Raw genomic sequence first — 23,079 nt, 5'->3', positions numbered from 1 at the left:
CCCTAGCATGAGTCTAATATGGTAGCCACTGTGTTACCTTGCTCAGTCATATGACCATATGAATATGGAAAAAATAAATGAACAGGATTTGCAGACCTCCTCATTGTTTTGCACACAATCTCACAGTTGTCACCCCTTTGTTGATGGTGATTAGGGGTATGCAATACCATTAAGGTACGTAGGGCAGATTTCACAGCAATACTATTATGCTAAATAGGATTTTTACAGTGAGACTGCAGACATGGAAAAGTAGAATGCAGAGAGGAAGTATCATTTGTGTTGAATAGGGGCAAGTACACTCAAAAGCACCACTACAAAATTATATGCATGGAACAGAAATTGGTAAATGCGATGTACGTGTAAATACCAATAAGTGATTAAAATTTCCGTAGAATTGGATGATTTATCCAAGAGAAAGAGCTTCACAAATTGAGCAAGGCAACAATGCATTGCTCCAAGTCCGAACCTTATGTGCCGCTATTCAGCTTGGCGTTGATTGAAAGAGTTTCTACACATCCCCAAGAGAGATATTGTGCCAAATTCTGTCCAATTGGTGCATTAGATTGTTAAAAGGCCAGAGCTAGTTGGAGGACCCTTCCCTTAACATTCCAAGTGTTCTCAATTGGGGAGGGATTCAGTGACCTTGCTGACCAAGGTAAGGTTAGGCAAGCACAAAGACAAGCAGTAGAAACTCTCGCTGTGTGTGAGCAGGCATTATCTTCCTGAAATGTAAGCCCAGGATGGCTTGCCGTGAAGAGCAACAAATCAGGCATAGAATATTGTTGATGTACCATTGTGCTGTAAGGGTGCCATGGATAACAACCAAATGGGTCCTACTATGAAAAGAAATGCCATCTGAGACCATTACTCCTGGTTGTCAGCCCATATGCAGGTGACAGTCAGGTAAGTATACCACTGCTGTCCAGGGCATGTCCAGACATCTTCACTGGTCATCAGGGTTCAGTTCGAAATGGACTTATCACTGAAGACAATGAGATTTCGGGTCAAAGACAGGTCTGGGGATGGCCCATACAGCAGTGGAATACCAACATGACTGTCGCCTGCCATAAGTCCTGCAACTTTGAGTGATGGTCTGGGGTGCCATTTCTTTTCATAGCAGGACCCGTTTGGTTGTGATCCGCACCACCATTACAACACAGTGGTACTTCGACAATACTGTATACTATGTTTTGTTGCCCTTTATAGTAGGCCATCCAGGGTTTACATTTTAGTAAAATAATGCCCGCCCACACATGGCGAGAGTTTCTACTGCTTGCCTTTGTGCTTGCCAAACCCTACCTTGGCTAGCAAGGTTGCTGGAGCTAACCCCAGTTGAGAACATTTGGGACATTATGGGCAGGGCTCTCCAACAAGATCAAGATTTTGACAATCTAATGCACTAATTGGACATAATTTGGCTTGATATCCCCCAAGAGAATATCGAACAACTCTGTCAATCAATGCTTGCATAAGGGCCAGAGGTGAACCGACACCTTTCTCTTGAACAAGATATTAGTGTAAGAAGAGTGGAAGATCCTTATTTCAGAAAGTTTTTTGGAGTTTTGTATTGTCTCTTCTTTCCAATAAAGTGCCAGGGGAAGCAAAGTTTGCAAAATTCATGTTTTGCTAAGTGACTAGCTCAGTTTACAAAGCAAGAAAGTAAGGACCTACAAGGTGTACAACTTTGCTTCCACCATTTTTTCCCCAACATTTGAGGCTTTAATGAAACAAATTGGTTACACATGTATCAGTCAAAGTATTTTTCATCACTGGCCACTACTTTCTCCCATCTCTCAGGCAGTGTACCAATCCCGTGTCAAAGAAATTGTTCATCTTTTGAAGCACTCCACAAATCGATCCAATTTGTGACTTCTTCATGAGATCGGAAGTGTTGGTCAGAGGGAGCAATGTCTGGAGAATACGACGGGTGGGGTAGTACTTCCCATTTTAACATTTCCAAGTACATTTTGACCTCTTTTGCAACGTGGGGTCAAGCATTGTCATGCTGCAAAATCACTTTATCGCGCCTCTCTCTGTATTGCGGCAGTTTGTCTTTTAATGCTCTGCTCAAACGCATTAATTGCGTTTGATAAAGAGCACCTCTGATTGTTTCACTTGGTTTTAACACCTCATAGTAAATGACGCCGGGCTGGTCCCACCAAATGCAGAGCATGATCTCGGAGCTGTGAATATTTGGTTTGGCCGTCGATGTGGAAACATTGCCAGGATATCCCCATGATATTTTGTGTTTAGGGTTATTGTAATGAACCCATTTTTCATCCCCGGTCACAAAGCAATGCAGAAATCCCTTCCATTTTTACCTCTGAAGAAGCAGCTATTTACAAACACACAAATGCCGTTCAACGTCTCTTGGTTTCAGCTGACACTGGGCCCAAGTTCCTTCTTTCTGAATCATGCCCATAGCCTTGAGATGTTTTGAAATGGCTTGCTGTGTCACTCCCACCAATCGTGCTACAGTTTGACGCGAGTCTTCACTCAGCAATGTCTCCAATTCTGCATCTTCGAAAACATTCTCTCTTCCACCACTATTCTTGAAGCACTGAAACCACTCACGATATGTTCTTTCTCTAATAGCGGTCTTACCATAAGTACTTGAGAGCATTCGATGAGACTCATCCATATTGAAACAAAACAGTAACACCTCTGGCAAATTATGAGAATTAGGCTCGTAAACTGACATTTTCAATCAGAGCAACTTCATGATGCAGGCACAAATTGACTAATGTGTGAATGAGGATATGTTGTCCGAGGTCCAAGGTAACTGACTGACGTCTGCGATCTGTTTCTTTTGACCGCTACTTACTGTTGTCGCCACATATCGGCAAAAGGTGGAAACAAAGTTCTACAACTTGCATTTATTGTCACAGTGAGGAATAGTTGCGTACAGGATTTTAAAAAAATGAATAGTTGAAACATTCTGTCAAGAAGGAACTTATCAAACACAAAGCTTTACACAAAAGCAAATTCATGATGCCTGTGCTGTAAACAGTTCGCAGACGGAAGTGGGCAATTAAGCAGGCAGGGTACTTGCATTTTGCTGAAATAACACAGTAAAATTCAGTATCTGCATCTACATGGATACTCTGCAAAAAACATTTAAGTGTCTGGCAGAGGGTTCAGCGAACCACCTTTAGAATTCTCTATTATTCCAATCTCATATAGCACGTGGAAAGAACGGAACACCCTCAGTGTCAACAAAATATTTTTGCATTCGGAAGAGAAAGTTGGTGATTGGAATTTCGTGAGACGATTCCACCACAATGGAAAACACCTTTGTTTTAATGATGTCCACCCCAAATCCTGTATCATTTCAGGGACACTCTCTCCCCTATTTTGCGATAATGCAAAACGTGCTGCCCTTCTTCGAACTTTTTCGATGTTCTCCGTCAGTCCTATCTGGTAAGTGTCCCACACCATACAGCAGTATTATAAAAGAGGACGGACAAGAAGGCCTATAGTGTAGGCAGTCTCCTTAGTAGATCTGTTACATTGTCGAAGTGTCCTGCCAATAAAATGCAGTCTTAACAAAACTTATTTTAGATATTCCAAAATATTAAGAGTAAGCTGTTTTTTTTTATCAATGGAATTGAAAAAATTAATGTATTTATGATAAATTAAAATAAATTGTCACATTTATAATTTCAGTTACTCTACCGATGTGTGCAGGCAGTGAATTTAAGTCACGATAATGCACATGCTCAAATGGATGTCAAGCTGCGAAGTCTTATCTGTTTGGGCCTCAATGAACAAGTTTTGCATCTCTGGCTAGAAGTTCTTTGTTCATGTGTGGAAGTAGTTCAGAAGTGGTAAGTTAAATGTATTACTAATATTATTATTGTAGTTGTTTAAATGTTTTATTGCATGTCAAATATTGTGTGCCCCGGATATAACATTTGAAGATGTCACTGAAAATTTGAAGTATTTCAGTAGAGCTCCTTCTCATCAACTTTGGTTGATGATATTGACTTATTGTTATTCATTTGTTACTGTTTAATGTTGTGCAGTTTCTCTGACAATTAGAGCCTGAGCATTTGCTCAGTTTAGACAGTGGCTGGAACAGCACCAACTAGGGGTCCCTAGGACAAATAGTATCACCACCAATCGCACAGTATGTTTTCACCCTTCACATATTTTGTGATTAAATGAATAAATATATGTGCCACTGAACAAATTTGTGGATATTCTATATTAGAAAACTTCTGCAGTTGCTGTATTAGGTACATTTTCTTAAATAGGCCTACCGATTATTTCTGTAAACCACCAAGCAAGATGGTGCAGTGATTGAGGTACTGACTCACATTAGTGAGTCGTGGAGTTTTCAATCTCTGTATCGCCATGATGAATTTAGCAGTGAGTACATGAGGGAGTGTTTGGGCATCTGTATGGTTGTTTGTGTTGGACCACGTGTAGGGATTGGACAAAAATATGGGTACACCATGAGAAATGCATGTTTGAACATAAGTGCAGATGCTAGCCGAGCCTGCAGTTTGCACTGTCATATTTGACCATGAATAGCACATGTGCAGTGTTCTCAATATGTAGCAAGTGTCAGTCATGTTCAAGACAGTGTTCTGTGTAGTTGTGCGTGCATTATGTCATAGCTATGTTAATTTGAACATGGGCAAATTGTTGGTGCTTGTATGGTGGGTGCTTCCGCAGCCAAGGGAGTCTAAGCTTTTGGTGTTTCGAGAGGCACCGTATCGAAAATTTATACTACATACAGGGAAAGCAGAAAAACATCATCCCCTAGCTTACAATGTGGATTAAAGCTTGTGTTGATTGATTGTGACTGGTGGTCACTGAAGAGGATTGTGATGAAAACTAAGAGGACAACAGCTGCAGAAGTCACTGGAAATGTATGTTACAACCAGAAATCCTGTCAGCACCAAACTAAAACAAAAGTAGCCTCACAAACAGGAAATTGCAGGGTGAGCAGCAATTCCAAAAGTACTAGTCAGTGGTGGAAATGCCTGTAACAGGAAAGGGTGTTCCTGAAACCATAAAACCTAGACTGTTGAGAAATGGAAGAAAGTCATATGTTTAGATGAGTCTTGTTTCACACTGTTTCCAACTTCTGGCCAAGTTTACGTTACAAAAGTTAAGCATAACCGTGGTCCAGTGATGTTTTGGGTAGCCATATTGTGGTATTGGGCCCCATGGTTGCTTCACAAGATCATGTTACTGCCAAGGACTATGTGACTATTTGGCTGATTAGGTCCATCCCATGGTACAATATTTGTTTCCCAATTGTGACACTATCAGGGTCCTTGTTCACTCAGCTTGCAACGTCCAGGACTGGTTTTGTAAGCACGAGGATGAATTATTACGTCTCTTGTGGCCAACAATGCCATCAGACCTCAATATTATTGAGTCTTTATGGTCTACTTTGGAGAGAAGCATATGTGTTACTGCCCACCCATCATCGTTATGTGAAGTTGCCACTATTTTGCAGGAATAATTTTGTAAGATTCCCTTGAAAACCTCACAGGACCTGTATCCATCCATTCCAAGGTCACTGGAAGCTGTTTAAAATGCAAGTGAGTTCCCTACATTGTATTAGGCAAGGTAATGTGTCATATTTGTGGTGTTTTCATATTTTTGTCCAATCCCTGTACTTAAGTGATATAAAGAACGACAGCTTGAAAGCTAATAAAACCTCTGTGCTGCTATTAAATGTCTGCATAACACATCAAGTAGCTGGAAGTGAGTGCTTGACTTCCCTTATTTACATGTACTGAAGTGGTCTGTATCCTTTTTTAAGTTTGTTGTGAACTTTGTGTGTTAGAGTTGGTGTGTGAATATAATAAAATGTGTCAATAAATTTTCAGGTATCATCCTTGGAGTTTCATCTACAGTCCTGGATGGGTGCAGATCAAATGTGAATTGCGTGTTCTTTCACAGTTTGCATTTAATTTAAATCCTGATTGGGAAATTCCAGCCAAAAAAGAACAATCTCAACCTCTTAAAGATGGTGTACGTGATATGTTAGTGAAACACCATTTGTTCAGTTGGGACCTCTAGGACACGGACTGTTTATTTAATTGGAACAGTTCCAGTTCAAAAATGTTAAAACTTTAGGTGATTCTGTACAGGGACTCAGTACAATCGAGTGATTACTTTTTGTTTCAGAATGATGAGTGAGTGTGCTTGTCGAATATGAGAGAACTGTAAAAGAAAGATTTTAACATTGTATTGTTACATATTTATTGAAAGTTGTTCAAAATAGAATTCAGAACGTTACCCTTAGTTAAAAATAAGTTTTACCGTATTTAAAGTGAAAAATTAATTACAGTATTGCAATTGAAGAAGCGATTTCAGTAGTTTTGTGGAGAAAATTAAGGGAGAAATGAGTTAACCAGAAAAGTACAGAATGGTCTAAAGAGGGTACTGAGGCAGCTCTGAGTTGCTTACAAATCTTTCCATACAGACATATTGACTAATCAAATATGATTTTTGTGTTTAAAATATTAAATTAATCTACTTGACAGACAATCTGTATAAAAATATTGTGATTTAAAAGTTTGTGAAACAGTCTGTAATTGTTTGTTACAACTGTGTACTAATTGTATTTAATTTAGTCAAGTGTTTTGTTGCTTATCTGGATCTGAAGAGATGACCATCAACTTTTCATAACTTATCCAGTAAAATACTGCTTTCCAGTTCACTTTATTTTTAATCAATAAGATGTCATCTGCATGTTGTTGTGCTAAAATGACAAGTATTGGTGCTGTTGGGTTACTGCCAGTTTAATAAGTCAGAAGTGTGTTCAAAAAATGTATTAGGTGGTTCATTTGATTGGGCTGACAGTAATTTAGAGGTCAGTTTTAGGATTCTAACATTTTACCGTGAATTCGATCAGATTCTTTGGGTTTTCAAGCCAACTTCTTTGTTGTTAGCAGATTAAAGTTGTTAGAAATCAAAATGTCGTGAATGGCTTTGATTTGTTACAAATTAAGAAAGATTTCCCTGTAGAATTACCACAATATTTATCACAAAAATTAACATACATGTTTCTTACTGATTTATAGTATTTTTTCCTTAAAAAATGAAAATTATTACTGTAACACTGCTATGTGTACTGAATGACACCCTTGGAATTCAGTGTCGTTAGCCTCAGTCTGCAATGAGTGGGAAAGCAGTGGTCTGACCCCATACCCCTCCATAATGCATCTAAATGACACCATATGGCAGAGGATGATACAGTGGCTGGCATGGTCATCTAGGCCTGATTGTAGCATTATTTTTTTATCTTAGAAATGAACCCTCTGTCAGAAAAAAGTGAAATTGTATTTTTCTTAGATTTGATTCATTGCTGTGCGTAAAGAACAATTTCCAATGTACAAATCTGTTCCTTTCAATTTGACGCAGATACAGAAGTCCCTGTGAAGTTCCATTCACTGATGGAAAAATATATAACAACTACTACTCACCGAGAAACTGAACTGTTAGAAAGGATATAGTAAGAAGGCTCGAATAAATTCATTCCAGATGCAGTGCCATGTCATCTGCAAAATAAATAAAAACTTGTCTATTTTCTAAGTGTCTTGCCAGGTTTTCTCCTAAACATTGAGGAAGAAGACCTGTGCCAAATGGTTGAAATATCACTACTGTCTAACTGTCTTGCACAGTTTTCTTCCAAATGGTTAAGAAGACCTGTCGAGGTAGTTGATGCGTCAACACATATTTTACTTAGTTTGTAGTATATTTTACTGTACACCAGATGACTGACACTGACTAGATTTCTTTCCATTTATATCCAGGAGAAGAAAGTATAGAGTTTAAGGAACTCTGTCAGCTGGTACACAAAATAATGAAGCTATCTGCTTGGTTATCAAACTGCCATCCTTACTCAGAGTTTTCGTTATCATTTTGTGGAGTTTTAAGTTTTTTTGGAATATTATAGCATTCTAATCAACAGCAATTTCAGAATATCATAATTAAATTTTAAAGTCATTGTTTTTATTATTTTTTGGGGGACAATAAGAATGGGCCATGTAATTCTGTAGGATGTTAGTAATGTTATAATAATTATTGTAACTTTACTGTTGCACACTCTGTATTATTTTTCAAACAACCTCTGCAATTTTTGTATAAATGTAAATATTGGCACTGTTACTTGTCTGTAAGACTGAGTGTTGCTTTGGAATAATTACTGTATTTACTCGAATCTAAGCCGCACTTTTTTTCCGGTTTTTGTAATCCAAAAAACCACCTGCGGCTTAGAATCGAGTGCAAAGCCAGCGGAAATTCTGAAAAAAGTTGGTGGGTGCCGCCACAACTTACTTCTGCCGTCGAATATATGTAGCGCTATACAGGCATGTTTTGTAGGCACAAATATAAATACTGGCGCCAAAACGTCTGCGTCAGTAAATAAATTTTAAAAAAAGGTGGAAGACGAGCTATTTTCAATGTACTACGAAAATCCGACTGGCAAGACTGTTTGGGATGTTTGTCAATATGGCCAACTCTACGTTCTGATTTTTTTCCTATCTGTGAGAAGAGATGGTTGCTATAATAGGAACTTTTATAAATTGTGAATCACATGCAGTATTCTCGTCACCATAAGAATAATACGCATAAAAACATTTTGCCATGTATTGTTTCATGTTTGCTGCTATCTCATTTAAATCCGGTCTGCCTAATAAACTACGAAACTAGAGTGAGACAACAGCAAACGCGGAAGAATATAAATATCATGTCATGTTTATATTCGCATTATTCTTATGCTTAATAGTGATACAGTCAGAAATGAAGCACGGCAATTGACTAGATTTTTAAATCTAAGATGACTAATTTCTGTGTAGAATGTAATGTACTAAAGAGGCGCCTGCAAAGATTTTCAAACGGAGAAAAATTTTCGCTAAACTCTCGTTCTGAACATCTTCTATCATACGCAGTCTATTATTTGGTTCTTGTTGATCATTATCAAAGAAAGCAGCAGTGTAAGCAACAACAAATAGCAGTTTCTTGCCATTGTTTCGCTAATGAGACGATTCCTATTTAAAAAAAAAAAAAAAAAAAAAAAAAAAAAGGGGCGGCGGTAGCGCGCACAAAAGCAAGCCATGCTGCGTGTGGCGACAGGCCGTAAACACGCACTATCAGAATGCGACAAACAATGCATGACACAGTACAGTAACGCATTTTCAGCTTAGAGTGACGTAAACACCTTTAACAAAGAAAACTGCGCTTATCAGATCAAAGAAAAATAAGCTATCAATTCAAACCAGAAGAAGCACGTGTAAAAGGAAGGGTACCCATATAAATACGGACGGAGCGCCTGACGCATAGCAATGGCTACCTGGTAAAGCTTAACTGCTAACTTACGACTCGAACCAAACTACTGTCGCTGTATCGTCATTCATTCGACCTAAATTGTGTCTCATATTACAGTGGACCAACTTTGTTTCGATTTGGAGATGCGGTATATAATTTTTCTCTCCCCTTGAATTTCGAGTCTCAAATTTCAGGTGCGGCTTAGATTCGAGAAAATATTTTTTCCTTGATTCCGAGTCTCATTTTTCAGGTGCGGCTTAGATTCGAGTGCGGCTTAGATTCGAGTAAATACGGTAATGCCAACCAAATAAAGAAATGTAATTTTACTTAATAGAATGAAAGAAATCAGATACATTGCATTGTTTACTGTAATGTATTTCTACTGCTGAGCAGCTTCTGAAATCCAAATTATGACAGGGTTCCACTTATCTGTGTGTATGTTGCAAAACTGATTCATTGTTATTGTGATAAAGAATACTGTGAATGCTTTTATGTAAAATTATAGTGATACAACAGTGTCAAAAGTCTGCTGTGACTACAAGACATAGGACCAAAACCTTCAGCTGCTAAACCAGAAATTCATTATTTTATTGTTGTTTTACTTTTAGTAGAGTCTATTAATTATTCAGTATTAAGAACTTTTCATTTTATGATATGCATTTGTATACAATTTTAGTGAATATTTATACTTTTAGTGAGTTCTGTCTAACGAAGTTATGAAAGTACGTTACATCATTTATTTGAACATATTTAGTATGAATGCCTTTCGTAGTTAATTAAACTGGAAATAAAATGAAATACCAGTTATATAAGGGCTTAATATTATTAAAAAAAATTGCTTCTCCAAGATAATTGGGACAAGAAATAAATACTGTCAATGATGGTACTGCAGGGACTAAATGTAGGTATGGGACTTGCAAACTGTTCAGAAAATCACAGTGCAGAGCAGTGATTGCATTGTTGTTGTTGTGGTCTTCAGAAAAGACTTCCTAACACTTAAATCTATACTCGATGTTAACAAATTTCTGTTCTTCAATAACGCTTTCTTTGCGATGGCCAGTCTTCATTTTATATCCTCTATATTTTGACCATCATCTGTTATCTTGCTGTCCAAATAGCAAAACTCATCTACTACTTTAAGTGTCTCATTTCTGAATCTAATTGTCTCAGGATCATCTGATAGTTATTCCTACTCTCTCTCTCTCTCTCTCTCTCTCTCTCTCTCTCTTTGCTCAATATACAGATTGAATATTGAATAACATCAGGGATAGGGTACAACCCTGTCTCACACCTCCACCTGGTTTCTGTACAAATTGTAAATAGCCTTTCTCTCCCTGTATTTTACCCATCACTTTTAGAGTTTTAAAGAGAGTATTCCACTCAACGTAGCCATAATCTTTCTGTAAGTCTACAGATGTTATAAATGTAGGTTTGCCTTTCCTTAACCTATGTTTTGTGAGAAGTCTTAGGGTCAGTACTGCCTTGCATGTTCCAACATTTCTACAGAATCCAAACTGATCTTCCCCAAGGTTGGCTTCTAACAGTTTTACCATCCTTCTGTAAAGAATTCATGTTAGTATTTTGCAACCATGACTTGTCAAACTGACAGGTTGGTTATTTTCACATCAGTAAGCATTTATCTTCTTTGAAATTGGAATTATTATATCCTTCTTGAAGTGTGAGGGAGTTCACCTGTCTCATACATCTTGCTCACCAGATGTAAGAATTTAGACATGGCTGGCTCTCCCAAGGCTATCAGTAGTTCTAACAAAATGCTTTATACTCCTAGGGTCTTGTTTTCACCTAGGCTTTAGTGCTCTGTCAAATTCTTCACACAGTATCATATCTCCAATCTCATCTTTATCTACGTCCTCTTCCATTTCCATGCTATTGTCCTCAAGTAATCTCCCTTGTACAGATCCTCTATATATTCCTTCCACATTTCTGCTTTCCCTTCTTTGCTTAGGAATGGTTTTCCATCTGAGCTCTTCGTATTTAACAGGTGGTTCTCTTTTCTCCAAAGGTCTCTTTAGTTTTCCTGTAGGTGGCATCTGTCTTTCCTCTAGTACTTCTAAATCCTTACATTTGGCCCCTAGCCATTCCTGCTTAGCCATTTTGCACTTCCTGTCAATTTCATTTTTTAGACGTTTGTATTCCCTTTCCTCTGCTTCATTGACTGCATTTTTATATTTTCTCTTTTCATCAGTTAAATTCAACCTCTCTTTTGTTACCCAATGATTTCTACTTGCCCTCGTCTTTTTGCCTTCTGCTGCCTTCACTATTTCCTCTCTCAAAGCTACCCATGCTTCTTCTATTGTTTCCTTTCCCCTGTTCTTGTCAATTGTTCCCTAATGCTACTTCTGAAACTCTACAACCTCCGATTCTTTCAGTTTATCCAGGTCACTGCTCATAACCAATAAATTGTGGTCAGAGTCCACATCTTCCCCTGAATTGTTTTACAATTTAAAATCTGGGTCCAAAATCTCTGTCTTACTATTATGTAATCAATTTGAAACCTTTCGATGTGTCGAGGTCTCTTCCATGTGTACACCCTTCTTTCATGATTCTTAAACCACGCCTTAGCTATGGTTAAATTACGCTCTGTGCAAAATTCTAGCAGGTGACTTCCTCTTTCATTCCTTTCCCTCAGTCCGTATTCACGTACTTTTTTTTTTTTTTTTTTTCCCTGCTGTCGAATTCCAGTCCCCAATGACTGTTAAGTTTTTGTCTCCCTTAACTATCTGAATAATCTTAATCTTTTTATCTCATAGTACATTTCTTCACTCTTCATCATCTACAGAGCTAGTTGATATATAAACATGCACTATTGTGGTGGGTGTGAGCTTTGTGCCTATCTTGGCTGTGATGATGTGTTCACTATGCTGTTCAAAGTAGCTTACCTGTTTTCCTACTTTTTTATTCCTTATTAAACCTACTCCTGCATTACCTCTAAATTTTTATTTTTATCTATAACCCTGTATTCACCTGACTACATGTCCTGTTCCTCATGCCACCAAACTTCACTAACTACCACGACATTTAAATTGAACATATCCATTTCCCTTTTTAAATTTTCTAACATACTTACCCAAGTAAGGGATCTGGGATTCCACACTCCGATCCGTAGAATGCCAGTTTTGTTTCTCCTGTTCCGAATAGGGGAGTATTTTACCTCCAGAATATTTTACCGAAGGTGATGCCATCATTTAACCATAGCGTAGAGCTGCATGCCCTTGGGAAACATTATGGCCGTAGTTTCCCCCTGCTTTCAGCCATTTGCAGTACCATCACAGGAAGGTTGTTTTGGTTGATGTTACAAGGCCAGGTCAATCAATCATTCAGACTGTTGTCGCTGCAACTACTGAAAAGGCTGCTGCATCTCTTCAGGAACCACTTGTTTGTCTGGCCTCTCAACAGATACCCCTCCGTTATGGTTGTGCCATAGGTATGGCTACCTGTATCACTGATGCACACAATCCTTCCCACCAATGGCATGGTCGATGGTTCATGAAGCGGTGATTGCATTAACTGTGTCAAACAGATGTGTTTATAACATTCTGGATCATCTAGTACAAAAATTAATGCTTAAGGTTATCCAGAAAGTTTAGTAGGCTTGTGTTGTACAATATTTTGTAATTGTTGTGTAGTGAAATGTTTTAAGTTATATGTATTTGTAACAGTCTGTCAAGTGTTTATAATATATACTCTGAAAATTGTGCTTCTAATTTACACTGCCTTCAATTGAATTACAAATTAAACTTTGAAATGTGTGATATTGTCATCACTAGCTCTGGAGCTTGAGCATGCTAGTCTTATATGTACAGGAAAAATAATAAAAAAGGAGAACATATCCATGGCCATTATTCTCTGAAACTTAATATACAGCTGATTGCAAGGATATACTCAGCAAGGCAGAGTGAAGGAAGCTCAAAACCCCCTTCCCCAAAGAAAAAAGAATCTTTGTAAACTGAACTTACATTTTTTCCTGCAAAACACACAGATTTATCATTCTGTATAGTTTGAAAAAGGCAGAATATGTAATGAGTATTGATTAGTATCATGTGTACCAGAGCCAGGTGTGGCAAAATCTCAAAACTGTTTCGTCGTTCAAAGGAAAACATAAGTTAACCACCCACTCTTGCCCCGACCTTGAGTACACTCTTGTCTGGGCGACAGAAAAATACAAAAACCTGTTACACAACAGACAAGTGGTTTCAGAATAGCCACAAACAAAACAGTGGCCACTATGTCTAATTATAGATTACCCTGTTGTGAACTGCTGTTATTTTCTGACTCATGAAGTATTAAATGATATAAAACAAAAAGTGTAAAACTTCGTCAATTAGAACAATGTGTTGGAAAGTCCAAAATCTAATGATTGTGTACCAGGATTACAAATATTAAATAAGTGTTCACTAAATCACACTGAGTTATCCAAAATAATGCATTTGTTGTCCAAAATCAGCTGTATAAATAAGTGTTTATAAGGAAAGTTTATTGAGCTGGTAACACATGAAAGAAACTGTTTCATAATGCATGAGGAATAAGTCACTAATGCTCGACACCATGAAAATGTCAAGAAGTAAAAAATGCTATTGTAGATACACTCCTAGACTGATGCATGAAGACCTAGCAGATTTGACAATGAACAGTGTTAACCCAAAAAAAATTGTTCTTGTATGCATTTGTGATTTAAATGGAAGAGTTGGAAGTGTAACTCAGATCATCATTTGTTGTACCGTGCATGAGTGGAATTTGTGTTATACTATGTGAAGGAAACCAAACTTGGAAAGTAACAGAGTAAATCTAATAACCAGATAACAGAGTTCCTACTATAATGAAAGTCTTGTTTATAGAGGTGTTACACGGGTAACTTTGTAAATAAAAAGCATCCATTCCAAAAAATGGAGTCAACTTTATTAGACATATTTGTTTTCACTTGGTAATAGCACAGAATACATCTGAAAGCTAAAGATTTAATAACAATAAATGTACAGGTAGACTCTGAGCTGAATGAAGCAAAGTGGTGAATCATACAGAATGTACAACCAACAAATTGAGTAATATGTATTGGCCCTGAAATGATATGTAATGTATTTTGTGATTAACTGCCCCCATTGCAATTTTCTAAATATTTGTTCTACTGTTTAATAACCTCTAAAATAGTGAATGTGAATTTGAAGATACAGAAAGAGAATGGATCATAGAAATGCTTACATTAAAAGTACCAATAAATATATTTTTGATTTACTAATCTTAGTAACAACTTGTATGTTCAATGAACATTATTCACAAATTGTACAAAAGTTGCAGCTTTAATTTGTAATTTTGTCCAGTGTTTGTTTTTAAATTTGAAGCATCTGATCTCAGATTTTCATAAGTACATATGTGATGTTTGTTAATGCAGCGTTTAATTAATTCCACATCTTGATGCTGCTATGTACAAAGGTTTAGAATATGTCTAATAATATTTTTTCTGATGTGATAACAGATTTCAAATAAAATTAATGCTTCTTGTATGTGTTGTTTAGCTTGTTTCCAGAAGAAATAGCAGAGCAGTGACTATATTCTAATAACCATGTGTGTGAGAATGTATGTACTATTGCTGGAAAAAGTGCTAGTGCTCAAAAGCTTGTGTGAGTGTTTTTCTGTTATGTGTTACAGTGCTCCACACGTTGATCTGCTGTAGGTGAGTGGTTGCATTTCCCTTATTTTACGTATTGCTTCACCCAGGAATTTCCATTATTGTTATAAATTCCACAAAGAATAATTTGGCCTTATGTTTACATGTTGACATATTTTTGATTTGTAATACAGTAGCCCCATAAACTTACCAGAATTGGTTTAATTTCATCTAAAGTCAACTAGTGTTCATTAATACTGTAGGTATCAATGTTATAGTTTAATCTTCTGCTTCTATATAACTTAGTGTAACTATTGTGTGACAGTATCATAAACTCCAGCATATGTGGAATCATGCTCTTTGTTTAATACTGTCCCATTTTTCTACATTACGTGATTTTGAATTTGAATAAGACATGCATAAAGAGAGGAATAAGGAAACAAATAAACTGAACAGTTTGGCTGGGAAAGTAGGAAAGTACAGAAAGGACTATGGAGCTGGTGTGGTGCAGGAGGGTATTATGAGATGTGAAAAGGAGAAATGGTAAAGACAGGTGGAGTAAAAGGACTCGTGGGGATTGAGGCCAAAAACATTGTAGTAATGAAGGTTATCCTGCATCAAGCACTTACTGCATGCACAGTGCAATAAAGCTGGAAGGGGAGATCTACATGCCACAGGTGTGAAGAAGCCATTGATATGTTTTCCATGATGTTTAGAAGTATAAACTAGTTGGCCATTGGCCACTGTTTGACAGAGGTCCTTCATTTGTGTGGACAGTCTGTCATAAAATGGTGTGTAGTCATTGGAGCAAAGCTAATAGACAATATCTTGGCTTTCTCACTGAGTAAGAAATGTTAGTCGTAGGGCTGCAGTTGGATTTGGTAGGAAGCTCTATGGAACAGTGTGACGGAAATGGCCTTGATTTCATAGTCTCGTCCTCGGTAGCACTAATCTCAATCACTTTGAAGCTGAGAGTTTAAATGAGTGTGGAATGATGTACATAGATGACATCAACACACACTTTTTATTCCTTTCAAAGTTCCTCTATTAATTGTGGTGTTTTTTTTTTTTATTTTGCAGAAAATTATTAGTGCAGCTATTCAGAATCAGTACCCACAATTACATAAGCCACATTCCAGTGATGAAGCTTATTTTTCTATCACCAAAAAAACACACTTTCACATTTACATAATAATCATCACCATGTGCAACACTAATCCACTTTGATGACAATAACATTTCACTGTACTCATTAAAAACAGCACGCCTTCATATAAACAAGGGAATTCACATTGCATAAAATGTGAAATGACTCAAGTCCTCAAACATTAATGTGAATGAGTCTTGTGGTTGCTGGTGTACAAAATGAACATATTTTTGGTGTAAGTCAATACTGAGAGTGCACTTGATATTGGCTTACTCATCAACACTCAAACTGTGAACTGATTACTTCACGACTGAGATAGTCTTATAAAGATTGGCTTGGGAAGAAACTGTTGTTTTGCAGACTAAATAATGCTTTGAAATTTGGCTAGATTGGAATTTACTGTTTCAGATGAACTATCAGAACTAATGTGATTCTGAATGACAGAAAGTGTCACTAGCAGAAATTTGGAAAAATACATGGAACTATTGTCTTTATGCAGTGTGAATCCCCTTGTTTATATGAATGTGTGCCATATTGCAAACTGGAGCAAATTACACAAAATTATTAATTAGTTAATCAGTTAATGCCATTGTCATTTTTTACAGAAAAATTAATGTAACAGAAGTATGTAGTCAAAGTTCCGACTCTTTAACAGTAGTTTTGACAAAATCTGCAGTGGAAACAATTATGTTTTATGTAATTTAAAATATGTTACTGGAAAATGAGAATGCTTAACTTTGAATCATGTAGGTCACTTTTCCCAGCTATCTTGATTAGCTCTTAGGTTTTTGCATATAGTGACCTTTCAGTGTTACCTTTAATTAACTGTAACTTCTAGTTAACAGTGTCCTAATGAGAACTAACTACACAAATGGAATCAGAACAGCTAAGAATAACCTAAATTACAAATTCTAGTGAAGTCTAGTCCGAATAAGAACTTGAGATTTTCATGTAGGTATTACATGCCAACAGGTAAATGTATTGAAAATAAGACAAAATGAGGTAAAAAAGTGTTTTTGGTTATTTATGAAGAAAGAAAAACCTGAAATATGGGAAGAATCCACTTGCTGTCACAACAGGTCTTCCACGAGAATATGATCCATATGACTGAGATTGGGAGCAGGAATGTTCTGGAGAGGATAATGATATTTCAGAAATTTTGTGTGTGGTAGAGTAGCGCTTTGGGACAAGTAAGAAGATTAGTGGAGAAAAAGTTCATTTCACAGCATAACAAGAGAAGGTGAAGTCCTCATGGGGAACATAGAGTTGCTCCAGTCCAGGATGGTGCCAATTGTGAATGACAAAGAAGGTCCTCTTTTGTGTTTGAAAAATGTTCAGTGTATTTGAGGGCTATACAGGAGATGTGTTTCAAGCAATTTGAGGAGAATAATATTGTCTGAAAGCCCTGACAAGACAGTCAGCATACTGAGAGATGGATTTATTGTCACTGCATATATGCTCTACACTGGTATATGACCAGGTTGCGTGAGAGGGACAGTCAGGTGTGGAATGAGTGTCAGTTGTCAGAATAGTGCTGTAGTTGGTGACTAGTTAATACATGTGAAGAGAGATGGTTGTGGAGCTACCAGTGATGTGGATGTTGATGTGCAAGCAGAGGTGAGGATCACAAACATCCTACAGTGATGGTATCAACAAACTGATCTTTCATTAGGAGAAATGTGTTCATTGCCATGGTGACTGTCGAGAAACAAATATGTAGGCACGGAGGATAAAGATGTTGAATGTTAATAAAGTTTGTTTTATTTAAAAACCTTTTCGAGTTTTCACATAATATTTAGAAGTGTTGCTTTTCAGCACTCCCTCATATTTTCCCATTTTACTAGGTAGAAGGACATAGTTTTTTAGTCAGCTGCGTGTTAAGAGAAGTAATGTTTAGCGAGACCAAGTCATTTTGTACATCGATGGAGAGTGAGCTAGCATTTGATGGTAAAAAACAAATCCACTGCTAAAGGGACTGAGATTGAAGAGAGTCAATGAAGAAATGGTTTTGTATCTGATGCAGGGCTGTAGGCTGTCGGTAAATGTGGTGAAGGTGCTAATCCACAAGGACATAGATCCTTTTCATTGGAGGTGCAGTAAGCAGCCATAATGCAGTGACCTAGGTAGCTGGACTTGTGGATATTGAAAAGCATATCCAAAATAGGATCTCAGAGGGTTAGGAGTAAGGAGGAAATAATAGAGAACAAGATTTACTGAGAAAAGAGGAAACAGCAGTAATCTTCACATCAGATAACCATGCCATTTGTTGATTAGTATGGGAGAAGAAAAAGACAAGTGCTTTATTGGATATGGAGTAACTTTCAAATTTGGGTTGGGGGCAGAAAATGGAATGTGGTTCATTGTGATTCCATATTGGGAATGGTACACTCCTCTTTGACCATTGTATCGGCTACCTCATTCCTATGGATACCCAAATGTCCCACTACCCCGCAGAATGAGATCTCCTTTCTTTGTCTTAGTAAGTCCAGGATGGTGTCGTGTATGTTCTGGACAGTTCATCTGCTGGGTACATACACTGTTGAGCCAAAACATTATGACCACATGTTTAATAGCGTGTTGGTCAACTTTTCAAACACAGTACAGCAGCGATTTGTGGAGTGAAAATAGGGGTGTGAAAAAAAGTGCATTTAAAAGAAACACAGATGACAGCCACTGGATCAAGGATTTCTAAGGGAACTAATAAAATAACTGAGTTAGGTGAGAGAGGAATTTGAACTGGACAAAATGCTTAGAAATATTTTTAAATGTCAAAGACATTACTAATGAGCAAAAGGATGGCTGAAAGATATTCTGGAATAAATTAGAGAAACATTTTTAGACAAGTGAAGGAAAATAAAAACAAGTGACAATGGTTGAGACATTGGGCAATCACTTGGGAAGAAAGTGATTGAGGTTTACATTTTCCGTGGTTTTCCCATACTGCTTAGGACAAATGCTTGCACTCTGTCTCTGATAATCTCATAATTGATGGGACTTCAAACCCCAACCTTCACCCTAGGAGTGGGGGTGTACAGAACTGTGTCCTAACCGATAGCTTAGGGTGAGACTGTAAGAATGGAGATGAACAGAATGGAACAATGGCAAATTGAAGAGCAGCATTATGATAACTCTCTAATTGTAGCAAGCAAGAAGAAAGTATTTGTTATGAAAGTGATATGTAACATAGTCTTACACAAAAATATTCAAAGAAAGGTACAGGGCCAGTATAGCTCTAGTGACTATCAGATCCCTTTACCATAATGTCCAGAAAACACACCAGTTTTTTTCTATGTGGAAAAGCGTGATAATTTAGAGTGGATCCCTTTTGATAGGACATACCACATTGTGTAATATTAGACCCAGAGAAATCTGTTCGCTGAAATCAACTCATTGCCCCCTAGCATCTTTCTCCTATTTTTCATAAGAATGTGTAATGGTCAAAACTCATAGTAACTGATTGTTGCATTGAGTCAGTGGAATTATTATTATACATTACCAAGCTGTGAAGTATTATATGTACTCTAAATTCTTTCTCACTGTTTATTATACTCTGATGAATAAATACAGTTGACAGTTGGAAGGACTAGTAGTAGACTGTCATGTTTTGCATTTAATTTGTGAAGGGTATATTAATGTAACACATCTGTGGCTGAGGAAAGAACTTGTGGTGTATTGTAATGACTAAAGTACTTCAGGAGGAGGTCTTGCGAATGACCACTGACTTGCTAAAACGGGTTTTATCACCACTTTGTCTTTCCATGATTGCAGTTCCTGTGCAACCTGCTCCCATATAGCATAGGGACAGGCCTTGAATGAAAAAAACCATTATTGCACATGGCCTTGAACAATAACGTGTGCCTCAAAACCATTAGCTCCTCCGGAATCGGGTTCAAACAGTTCATTGTACTTATTACACAAGGCAGAAATATTACTGCGAGAAACTGATTTGTAACACAATGTCTCATATGCACAGATTGAACAAGTGTAAACTAAAGATGTTTGCACTGCTTCTTGAACAGAGTACATGAAACGAAACACATTTTGTGATGTCACGAAAAGATGTTGGCCAACATCACAAGCTAAATTCTGGTATTTCATGTCTGGCATATGCAGAAAAAACAGAATTTGGCTCCTGTAGCCCTGGGCTACCAAGCCTTTCATGTATCTTTATTGCTGAGGGGAAGAGATGCACCTGTACCTAACTGAAACTGTATTGTACTGCGTGAGAAGTCTAGTCTTAAGCCCACCTGAGTGGGCACCGGTCGTATTTGTACAGACTCAACAACATGTACTTGCTGAGAGCTATGCTGTAGCCTCACGTTAGATTGACCTTGCTACTTGTAATACTATAAAGATATGGTCTGTGTATGACCTGGCTTACCACACTGGAAATATTTTGAATTACAATAAGGACAACCTTGTCTATCACCCCCAGAAAAACACTGAGGGGAGGATTTCCTTGCATTACTCTGAAGTACACCATGTGCACTACAAGACAAAAGATTTACCTTTACCTTTAGAGTTAATCTGAGCCATGTTTTTATGCACTTTAAATTGAGTGCCTTGTGTACTGTTAACAAGAGAAATGATGGAGCTTCAAAAGCAACTTCTTTTGTGTCCACAATACTTTGAGATTCAACAACAGATAAACTGTTTGCAGATATGAGTCTGGTAGTTGTAGAATAGCAGTGTGAATGTGTGCATGTGACACATTTTGCATGATTGCATCCTATAACATCATTGTAACTTAGACCATAAGATTGCTTGAACCTGCAACATCTAGTTAGCACTTTTGGTTCATCAATCCATTGTTTTAAAGATTGTTTAGGTTGCTTCTTAAGATGAAAGAATTTAAATCTCACTGTAGCTCCATGAATCTGTGCATCAAAACGTTCATCGAGCTTACAAACGAGGTCAGCTTCAGGACCAGAGCCGGGACACAACTTGAGGCACAAGTAGTGCACTTTGACTTATACAATTGACAGAAAAAAAGCAATGCGGGCCATACCTTCAATGTTGTAAGCTGCGAAGTGGGATTCCAGTTGTAAGCAATATTCAGGCCAGTCCTCTTCTTTACTGTCAAATTGGAACTTGGGAGCAGCAAGCAGTTACAAATCTGCTTGTTGCGATAGCAACATTGACATCTATTGGACACTGAGCCACAATTGTTCAGTCTGCTCCACCCGAAGACGGAGACACTCTGTGTTATACAGAAATAGGCAGTGAGAAGTCAAGGTACTGAAGAAATGTACACGCTTCAGTGTCACATTATGTACCAGATGAAAAACTTTGAAGAAACATAGACATTACTATTGTGGTGTATTTTAGCACCTAAAGTACTTCAAGAGGAGTTTGAGCAGATACTACAACTCACACAGAGATTATTAGTAATTTATTAAAAATTTAACATGGTAAATGCTTAAATTTGGTGACAAATAGTGTCCATAAAGATGACATGTATTTGATATGTACTATGTATAATAAGATGAACATCAACAAAAGCAAAATGAGGATAGTGGAATTAGATCAGGTGATGCTGACAGAATTAGATTATGAAATCAAACACTTACAGTAGTAGAAGAGTTCTGCTACTTGGACAACAAAATAACTGATGACGGTCAAAATATAGAGGACATAAAATGTAGACTGGCCATCACAGGGAAAGCGTTTCTGAAGAAGGGAAATTTGTTAGCATCAAGTATAGATTTAAGTGTTAGGAAGTCTTTTTAGTAAGTATTTGTATGGAGTGTAGACACGTATGGAAGTGAAACATGGGCGGTAAATAGTTTAGACAATAAGAGAATAGAAGCTTTTGAAATGTGGTGCTACAGAAGAATGCTCAAGATCAAATGGGTAGATCACATAACTAATGAGGAGGTACTGAATAGAATTGAGGAGAAGAGGAATTTGTGCCACAACTTGACTAGAAGAAGGGATTGGTTGGTAGAACATGTTCTGAGCATCAAGGGATCACCAACTTAGTATTGGAGGGCTGGGTGTGGGGTAAAAATCATAGAGGGAGACCAAGAGATGAATACACGAAGCAGATTTGGAAGGGTGTAGGTTGCAGTAGATACTTGGAGATGATGAAGCTTGCACAGGATAGAGTAGCATGGAGAGCTGCATCAAACCAGTCTCTGGGCTGAAGACCACAACATCAATAACATATATATTTAGAAAGAAGGGCTTCAGATGGACAAAATCTAAGTTCAATAGGGAATAAAAGTTCCAAAAACCAACTCCGGCTCTGATTAGACTTGCTAAACCAATTGAACACACTAACTGCAAACAACTGGCTTAGTTCAATCAAGTTAGCAACATGTCTCTGATCGAGAGGAGTAACATACATGGGAATATTTGAGATGAGGGTGGGTGGGGATTTCCGAAAGAAATCTTACATCTGGTGAGAAGCAAGGAAGTTGGTTCTGCAATGCATACATGATGTAAGTCTAGTTTCATTTGTGCCAAAAATGGGTAGGGTCGTGATTCTAATTTTGTCTATGCACCATGATGACTGCTGTATTTTGGGTGTTGCAGAAACAAGAGCAGAAGTCATCTAGAACGACTGAAAAATGCAAAATGTGCTCTACCCATAACCCCTCCGCCCAAAAAAAAAAAAAAAAAAACTGGATGACGCCTTATGTTTGCCATTGTAGCAAGAAGCCAATCTGCCTCAAACACTCTAAAAAAAAATGCAGCAAGAAGGAAACTAGAAACCTAAAAATTAATTACATAATTCTTATTTTTTGGAATGTTTCATGGGGCTTTCTTATGTTTTTATTATGACATGTGTAATATACAATAATAATATATCAAAAAGTAAAATTTGGAGTGTGGGATACACAAATTTTTATAGCATTAATGTTATCATAATATTATGTTCATTTTGTGCCTTTTTCTGTTAAGTGTGTCTGTTTCATAAAAATAAACTTTAAAATTTATTTGAAAATATTTTTGTGTGGTATTAATGTAACCTTTTATGTAAAAAAACTGAATTGTTTCACTGAAATTGCTG

At 37.3% G+C, this 23,079-nt stretch overlaps 1 protein-coding gene and 1 long non-coding RNA gene across 2 annotated transcripts in view; one reads left to right on the top strand and one right to left on the bottom strand.

The window, feature by feature from the left end:
• The window catches only part of LOC124795180 (small G protein signaling modulator 3 homolog), a 161,538-nt gene extending 154,267 nt beyond the window's left edge, over window positions 1-7,271 (top strand). The window contains exons 15-16 of the mRNA XM_047259080.1: window positions 3,667-3,827; window positions 5,850-7,271. Of these exons, the coding sequence (XP_047115036.1) occupies window positions 3,667-3,827; window positions 5,850-6,042 (354 nt within the window). The 3' untranslated portion in view covers window positions 6,043-7,271. The remainder of the gene's footprint in view (window positions 1-3,666; window positions 3,828-5,849) is intronic.
• LOC124795181 overlaps window positions 1-23,079 on the bottom strand; it is a 64,177-nt gene that overhangs the window by 21,720 nt on the left and 19,378 nt on the right. The window contains exon 2 of the long non-coding RNA XR_007016657.1: window positions 21,073-21,264. This is a non-coding gene — a long non-coding RNA (uncharacterized LOC124795181). The remainder of the gene's footprint in view (window positions 1-21,072; window positions 21,265-23,079) is intronic.

Source organism: Schistocerca piceifrons, chromosome 4 (genome assembly GCF_021461385.2).
Source record: "Schistocerca piceifrons isolate TAMUIC-IGC-003096 chromosome 4, iqSchPice1.1, whole genome shotgun sequence".
Taxonomy (NCBI): domain Eukaryota; kingdom Metazoa; phylum Arthropoda; class Insecta; order Orthoptera; family Acrididae; genus Schistocerca; species Schistocerca piceifrons.
Note: the sequence above shows the minus strand (reverse complement) of the source record. Positions and strands in the feature narration are given on the sequence as shown.